The sequence below is a fragment of the Microcebus murinus genome, chromosome 1 (genome assembly GCF_040939455.1).
Source record: "Microcebus murinus isolate Inina chromosome 1, M.murinus_Inina_mat1.0, whole genome shotgun sequence".
Taxonomy (NCBI): Eukaryota; Metazoa; Chordata; class Mammalia; order Primates; family Cheirogaleidae; genus Microcebus; species Microcebus murinus.
The window spans coordinates 161542580-161551273 of record NC_134104.1 but is presented as its reverse complement, the minus strand read 5'-3'; the positions used below and the strand labels follow the sequence as shown (position 1 = coordinate 161551273).

General features: G+C 39.3%; 1 protein-coding gene across 4 annotated transcripts in view; it reads left to right on the top strand.

Moving 5' to 3' along the window:
• The first annotated feature begins 471 nt into the window (after window positions 1-471).
• TASOR (transcription activation suppressor) overlaps window positions 472-8694 on the top strand; it is a 53748-nt gene continuing 45525 nt past the window's right edge. For all 4 annotated transcript variants that reach the window (XM_012765614.3, XM_012765612.3, XM_076008741.1 and 1 more), the window contains exon 1: window positions 472-1043. In XM_012765614.3, coding sequence (XP_012621068.1) covers window positions 713-1043 — 331 coding nt within the window. In that variant the 5' untranslated portion in view covers window positions 472-712. The remainder of the gene's footprint in view (window positions 1044-8694) is intronic.

Genomic DNA, 8694 nt, shown 5'->3' with positions numbered 1-8694 from the left:
GTCCAAGGCTTTTGGCTCTTATCGCTCTTACTTCCTCATCTCCTCCCCAGGTCTTTGTAACTCGCAAACATTTGGCAAAACCGAGTCCCTCCCTAATCCACAGCTCCGAAGCCTGTGTTGGCTCAGACGAGATAACTCGCGCCCGCAGGGGGAGGGTCTTGCCCCGAAATGGGCGATGCCTGCGTTCCGGGAAGAGGCTAAACCCGACTTCTTCGCCTGCAGCTCTGGCCAAGTGCGGCCCAGAAACTTGCGGAACGACGCGGAGCCCGCACATTCCGCGGGCTGCGGCGTCGGCGTCGAGGTACTAGCCAGGCGTTGCGGTCGCCCCTTTTGGCGGGCTCGGACGCCCAGAGGCTCCGCCCCCCGGCGCGCTATATCCGCACCCGCGGAGGCGGGGGCCGCGCTCCTATTGGTGGAGTGGCTCGCGTTGGCCCCGCCCCCTCTCGGGCCCGACGCGAGCACGTTGAGTGGCGGGGTCAGGCTGAAGAACTGCCCGAGAGCGGAGCGGCTCCAGGGGCCGGGCGGCACGGTTGGGGCGCCCGCTACGGGGCCCCCAGGTGGCTGCTGGGTCGGGAGCGCTGCCCGCGGCCACGGGGGGAAGGGGGTGGGTGGGCAGAGAGCAGCTCGGCGGCAAGGCCGGCCTGCCGCCCCTTCCCCCCACGCCTGTCGACCTTGTGGGCAGAAGTTTCCCGGAGCTCCTCACGCCGGCGCGATGGCAACTGCTGCGGAGACTGAGGCCTCCCCGCCGACGGACGCGAGCTGGGAGAGTGGCGGCGTAGGAGACGACGCGGTGAAGCAGACGCTTCCGGAGCTTGAGTCTTCCCCACAAAATGGCGGCGGCGGCGTCCTCAGCATCGCGGAGCCCGCTGGCGGCGCCGGGCCTGAGGAGACCGCGGGGGCCGAGGCTGTCCAGAGCCTCAGCCACGAGCAGCCCCAGGACTCCTCTGAGGCGGGCGCGGCCGCTCTGCCCAGAGGCCCCGAAGAGCCCGAAAGGCCTGTTAGGAGGAGTTTTCAGATCCCCAGGAAGAGCAGAGAAAAGAAAGGTGGTGCCTCCCCTTTCCCGACCCCTCTTTCTCTCTCCCTCCATCTTTCATTAGACTCTCTCTGTCTCCTCTTCCCACACCCATCCGAGACACGTAAACACGCATGCAGCGCCAGCCGCCTCTCCCCTCACTGCCTCGGCCGCCCAGCTGCTGCGCTCGGTGCGAGAGGAAAGCGGTGGAACCACGCTCCCCTGCTCCCCTCTCCCCGTGGAAGTTGGAAGTAGCTCAGGTTTGAAGCTTGTCCGTAAGGCTGCAGCTCCCAGAGAGGAAAGATGGTGCTCGGCGCCCCTCCCTCCCAACCCCTGAAGGCAGAGAAGCTGATGTGTCCTCCTAAGGATGCTTCTGAGAAGTCTCACTGTGGAAATGGCCCGTGGCCATGGATTCTGGGGCTTTCTCCAAGGCCATTACGTTCTGAGGACCACAAGTGCTTCTCCCTGTGGAAATTCTTCGCTATATGTGTCTACTTGAAATTTGCTTGATGTCAGCGTCTTCCCTTATTTAGAAATCTCCATTAGTAGATGTGATCCATGCACACTGCTATTTTCCATCACACTTCATTTTCATGTAGATTTTTCCCTTGTTTTTGAAGTGTTAGATTAAATAGGTGTGTTTATCAAACCAAACTTAGGTGGTTTTTCTTGTATTTGAAAAGAATGGGAAGGTAGGTTCTTGGTGCAGTAATTTCCGTATGGAAAAAAATGAGAAGTTAGCTTATGCCCAGGAGTCATCAACTTGATCTTGGCAGATGGTAGAACTTCAGATTTTATTTAAAAAAAAAAAAGTCCAGCCTTAGATTTTGGAACCAATATGGGAACAACACTAATTACATTTACTTGTTTCAATCTTAATGCCATATTGTTACCAATATGGAGTCTGAATTTCTGATAGAGATCAAAATATCGTTGAGTTATTAGATTATTTTTTACTATCCAGTAAAAATATTCTGGATTCAAACAACTTAAAGTCAGTCTTTTTTACCCTACTGCATGGTTTAGTTTTTTATTATTTGCCTTGGAAAATAATAGGAATTTTTTTATTTGCAGAAAGTTTTTTTGTTGTAATGTGAATCTTAGTAAAGACTTAGAATCTTGGCTGAAGCTTTGTGTTTCCTCTTTCCATATGTATAACCAGCACCATTTGCACAAGTGGAATTGTTAGGGCCTTTGTATCAGTATGATACAAATAAAATTTGTTTCTATTTGGATGACAAAGCCAAGGAAGTAAATACTTGGTGTGAGAAGCCATGTTGACAAAGATGAAGTTAACCTTTGTCCAGTAACACGAATGCTTCTGAAAGTATCTTCTAAATGGGTTAATGTAATATTTTAGAGTTCAAAGAGACTTTTCAAAGGTTGTCAGTTCTTCTGGTGTATTTAGTTAAGATGTATGGCTGTAGTCTAGATGAGAAAAATTAGATGCCCCACCTTAATTGGTAGAAAATAACTTGGAAGTACATTCAGATGGGCTCTGGTTATGAGGTAGGAGGTTGAACATTTTTTCTTAACTTTTTTTCTTGATAAAAGATTTTTGAAGTCTATTTTGTTTTAGGTTTTAAGTGCCTAGGAGTAATGGACAGACCGCAGTATACCTTTACTTTTGTTAGGACAGAAAATTGGCCTAGAAACCCTTACACTTTGTTGGTAGTGTGGAAAGGCAGTGGGAATTGTGGGAAGGCATTGTGTTGCTGTGTTTTTTTAAATTGGTTAAACCAAATCCAGAGGATGCTGAAAATATACTTCAGTTGAACACACTAAAAGTGAAAATAATTGAGGAATTAGGAAATATAAACCCTAGCTGTTTTCCCCAGTCTGGTACTCCTTGGGGAAAATTTATTTTTTCCATTTTCACTGAGAGACAAAAGGTTGTGGGCAAGGGAAATACATCAGTGGACTTCTTTCATGTTAAGTGAAAATGAATAATTTTTAACTTGTCTAAGTATTTATGCACTGAGCAGACACTGTCTAATAGTGAAGTAGAAGTTTAAATAGAATGTATAAAAATTAAATAAGCAACTATTTTTACTACCATGAACTTTATCCTGTCCAAGCTGAGATAAGGTAGTGCTTGGCGGTAGAATTTAATAGAGAAATTCAGCTTTTTAAATTATTAAAAAAATTCTCATCTCAAACAGTGCAGGTGCTGCTAGTTTCACACTTCATCCCAACATCATCATCTCTTAGAAGCCTTGAAAGGTAAAGGTATCCATTTATAGGATTTGGCTAGGTATTATTAATTATGATCACCTGAGTATCAGATGATTTTCAGTGGTCTGCTTGAACTTTTCGGTATCAAAATTTCTATTTATTCATATGTTATTATGGCAGACCTTTGCTTGTGACTGTGCTTTTCGAGTCAAATTTAAGATTAGGATTTGAGTATTTTTTTTAATACCTCAAAAGTAAATACTATGTGACTATAACTTGTTGACTCAAAGTTCTTTTCTTAGTCTTGACAATAGTATGGCACCCAAAATACTGCCATTGTAATTGAATAGTAATGTTGGCAGACACATAACAGTGCTTAATAAGTTCTGGGCATTGTTCTTAGCACTTTACACATAGTGATTAAATCTCAACAATTTGATGTATTAGGTACTATGCTCATTTTATAGATGCAGAAACTGAACAATTGAGAAGTTGGGTAACTTGCTCGAGATCGCACAGCTAGTAAATGGTGGAGTTGGAATTTAAACCTAGATGTAGAGTATTTGTTACCACTGCTCAAACTCTAGAGCAAGGGTTTTTTTAAAAATTAATTTGGGAATTTAAGTTAATTGCTTTTGGTGTGTTGGTCTGACCCATTTGTGGGGGAAAAAACAAGAATAGCTTAAATATAGAAATTTAGAATAAATACAGAATTTAGTATGTCTATATCCTTGGTAATTTTGAGATTCAGAAGTTATGTTCACTATAAACATTAATCAGTCCTGACAGATTAAATAATTGACTAGAAGGATATACATTTTATCATTCATGATGTATATTGTATTATTGGTGGAGTTATTTTCTACAATATAAAGAGGCACTTTGGTTAAATTTAACCAAATTTTAGAATTGCATTTTGTTGGTAGATGTTTTACTTCTGCCTTGTTTTACTGTAAATCTAATAAGTCATCAAAAGTAATTAAAATTGGTAATTTGATATAATTTTCCCCTCAAATTCTTGAGAAATTGATTTCTAGAAAATGTTTTCTGAGTCCCCATTCTGCTCCAGTGGTGGTGTCATCATAGCTCACTGCAACTTCAAACTCCTGGTCTCAGGTGATCCTCTCACCTCAGCCTCCCAAGTAGGTGGTACTGTAGGTGCACACCACCATGCCCCAGCTAGTTTTTAATTTTTTTGTAGAGATGGGTGTGTCTCTATTGCTCAGGCTGGTTTCAAAACTGTACTTAAGTGATTATCCCACCTCAGCCTTCCAGAGTGCTAGCTTGAGCCCCCAGGCCCTGCCTGCCTATTGGTTATTATCTATAAGGCACAAGAGAGTCTCCAAAATTACTCTCCTCCACCAGTTTACATACTGGTTTAGTCCAGGAGAATTAATGGCTAATTCTGCCCTTCAGCCCCCATCTTTCCCCACAAAATTTGCAGTTGTCTTTTTGAAGCCGTTGGGGCCAAGTCTGATCTTTTTTTTTTTGAGACAGAGTCTCACTTTGTTGCCCAGGCTAGAGTGAGTGCCATGGTGTCAGCCTAGCTCACAGCAACCTCAAACTCCTGGACTCAAGCAATCCTGCTGCCTCAGCTTCCCGAGTAGCTGGGACTACAGGCATGCACCACCATGTCCGGCTAATTTTTTCTATATATATATTAGTTGGCCAATTAATTTCTTTCTATTTATGGTAGAGACAGGGTCTCGCTCTTGCTCAGGCTGGTTTCGAACTCCTGACCTTGAGCAATCTGCCCGCCTTGGCCTCCCAGAAAGCTAGGATTACAGGCGTGAGCCACCAAGCCAGCCCAAGTCTGATCTTAAAAGGAAATTTCCATGGTGTTTCATTAGTTGTAGATGGATGATTGGGTTCTAAGGACAGGTGGTCTCTGTACATAGAAGTACGCTTGATTTAGGTTTCACAGAGTGATGTTAAAAGATAAAAAAAAAAAAACTGGGAAGAACCCAGTCATCAACAAAAAACGTTAGGTAGGTGTGTATAAATTCTTGGTAATGAAGGTCACAATCTTTGATAGGTCACAATCTTTGACCTATCTTCCATCCAAAAAACATTAAGTTTCATATCTGTGCTGCTCTCTCAATCTCTGCCAGTATATTCATTCCTAATTCTACACTGTGTTCAACCTTGTTGATACAGAGACGAAACACCCATTCCCAAAGCGTTATTTTTGACTGAATAAAATTGGTTTTTAAAAAATAATTGTGAAGAACAAGTGGAGAGTTGTTGTATTATAGTCAATACCAGTAGACATCAGCTGTGAATTCATAGAGAATTGCAGATCCCCAGCCTATTCTTGCTAATAGTTATCTCTTCTTCCATGAATTGGTTACTTTAAATCAGACAAATTGTTTATTAATACTTCTTATCCGTTTGTTTTGATAACAGTGGTCCATTTTTTAAAAAGTTCAGCTCATTTATATATGCATATATAATTTTTTATATAGATACACTAAGAGGAAAATCTACATTAACACTAAATCGGTAAAACTAATTGAGGAAAATGTTTGATTAAGGAACGAAGCTGCTACTAGGTGCATTAAATCTATGCCAGCTGCTTGAATATAACCTTCACTTCTTGAATAAGTTTTCTATGCTATGAGTAATAAAAATATTTGATGATAGTATGGCTGGGGGTCAGGAGATTGCTAGTTCTAATTCTATGATACAATTAGTTTTGTTATCTGAATTACAAATCTCCAGTTGCCAAATCTCTGAATCTCTGTTCTTTAATCCCATAAATACACCTATAATCAGTTTTTCAATAAGGAAACCTTGTATGATCAGTAATCAACTCATTTTTCTGGCATACATTTGCTGGAAATCCATTAAATAAGCAAAATTATAACTTAACATATGAAAGAACTTTACTGCTGTTAACCTCTGTAAACCAAAAGATAATAGTTATGACTTTTGGCCCTGTTATTTCTGTAGGAAAATCAAAATTAGAAAAAATTAAGAAAAGTTCAGCTCATTTACATATGAGAGATTTGAGAGAAGACTCAAAAGGGTAGAAAGAGCAAAGTCATAGAAATCACATTCTTTGTTCTTACATAGCTAATTTCCTATGTATAAGTGTTCTGTATGATTTCCTGATCTGTAAAATGAGGAAATGTGTTTTTCCCACTCTTGGCATATTGGCGATTCTACCTCTAATACCCATAAACACATCTTTTGTTTTGCTTACAGTTCAGGACACAAGATACAGAATCAGGTTGAATTTTTTTCTGTAAATTAAAACAAAGTTTTTCATTATGAGTATATAATGTATATAGGAGTACATATGATATTTTGATACAGGTATACAATGTATAATGATTAAATCAGGTTCATTGGGTATCACCTTAAGTATCATTTCTTTGTATTAGGAACATTTCAATTCCTAATATTTTTTTTTATTTTGAAATATGCAGTAATTATGAACTATACTCACCCTATTGTGCTACTGAATACTAGGTCTTATTCTATCTAATTTTATTTTTGTACCCATTAAATATCCCCACTTTATCCCCCTTGCCCCACAACCCTTCCCAGCATCTGGTAACCATCATTCTACTCTATGCATGTAAAGCTTTTAGTACAGTATCTGAAAAGTAGTAATCACCCATTAATGGTTAGACTCAATAACTAGAATCCAGAGAACAGTATATACTGACTTCCCTGAGTGAAATAGATGATTCATATGTAAAGTGTTTTCTTTATATGGGTAGCCACATGGTTATTATTAATTGCCTCAAATAGTGACCCAGGATTGAGATTATGATTTATGTTTTCTTCAAAAGAAATGACAAGATAGCAATCGATTTGTATGCAATATTAAGAGACCTTTTATTAAGGGAATGTACATTTAGAACATGTACTTAATAAATTTTTAAACTGTCATTACCAGCATGTTGACTTGAAATGCTTAAAAATAGTTACAGGATTTTATTTTCATAGACATGAACATTAGGAAAAATCAGAAATAACTCTGGCTTAACTTGTGAAGCCACTGAGGTATTTGAAATACAAAATACCTAGAACACAAATATTTGTTGTTAGACCTAAAATCTCCCGATCTTTATTTTTATTTGCAAGAACTTTTTTCCTATTGGCTGTTTTCTTAAGTGCATTTGACATGACTCTAGGACATTGCTTTGGAATGAAATGGAAATGTTAAGTACTTTTTTGAGAATAATTTGAATAATTTTTATGCAGATTTGTGTGATTTGACTAATATTTTTACTTGTGATTAGATTAATGGAAGAAATAGTGTTAGGGCAGCTTAACTAAGGAAAATAATTTCTGGGCATGGTGATTAATGCCTGTAATATAACACTGTGGAAGGCCAAGGCAGGAGGATCGGAGAATCACTCTACCCAGGAATTTGAGACTTAAGTGAGCTATGATCATGCTCCTACACTCCAGCTTGAAAAAAAAAAACTTTAATGTAGGCTTGTAAAATTTTATGGATATTTGAAGCCATGTGATACTTTTTTTGGATATGTTTGTTTAGAAACAAAAAAATAATGTGTAAAAATCCAACTTTAAAAATCATACTTGTCCCACTGGGATATGAAAGTCTGTAAGACTTCCACATGCTGCTTTCCTTGCCAGATTTTTCACAACTTAATTGGAGACAATCATCACAAAGATAAAATGTTTTTATCCTACTACATTCTCTAAAAGATCTGAATCGAGACAACATAATTCCCTTACCCTCTTAGCTTTCATTTTGTTTTGTGTATTACTGAATTGTTGGACTTGTGGTTGGGTCTCAGTTTAAAATGAATCATGGTTTGGTAGTTTTAGAATTATTTATTTGTATTAATACTTAAAAAATATTGGACAAAGTTTCTCATTTTCTTATTCAACCTACTTGAGGCCAGCACTCACAGTTCTAGCTACTGAGATATGAGAAAGATGAGTAATGAACATGGCAGATATAGACCCTACTCTCATGGAGCTTACAATTAGTAGTTTATTGAGCATATTCAACTGCTACAAACTTGATTATAGGATACTTTTGTGTTTAGTAGTCTTCTATTTGAGTACTTTTTTTTTTTGAGCTTACTCCTACTCAGTATCTTTTTTATTGCATTACTGTAACCTTATTGACTTTATTTTTTAGTTTGCAATCCCAAAGTAGTGGTAAACATTTGTTTTATATACATTTTGTCATTGAAAACTACATGTTTACAGGCACTTCTGTAATATATACATGGTTGGATAAATGAATGGATGTATCATTTGGTATTTCCTTTAAAGCCTTATGCTCATGTATAAAAATGCAGTAAAAACCAGCTTATAAGTTTGCTGCCATCTATTTAAGAGTATGTACAGGTGGAACACAATTTAAATATTTTATGCATAAAGTAGAAATTTGAGGTTATGAGACCAGGTAATTCCAAAGAAGAAATTGGATATTTGACTTAAATCTTTTAAAAAGTGGCTCACGCCTGTAATCCTAGCATTCTGGGAGGCCGAGGCGGGAGGATCCTTTGAGCTCA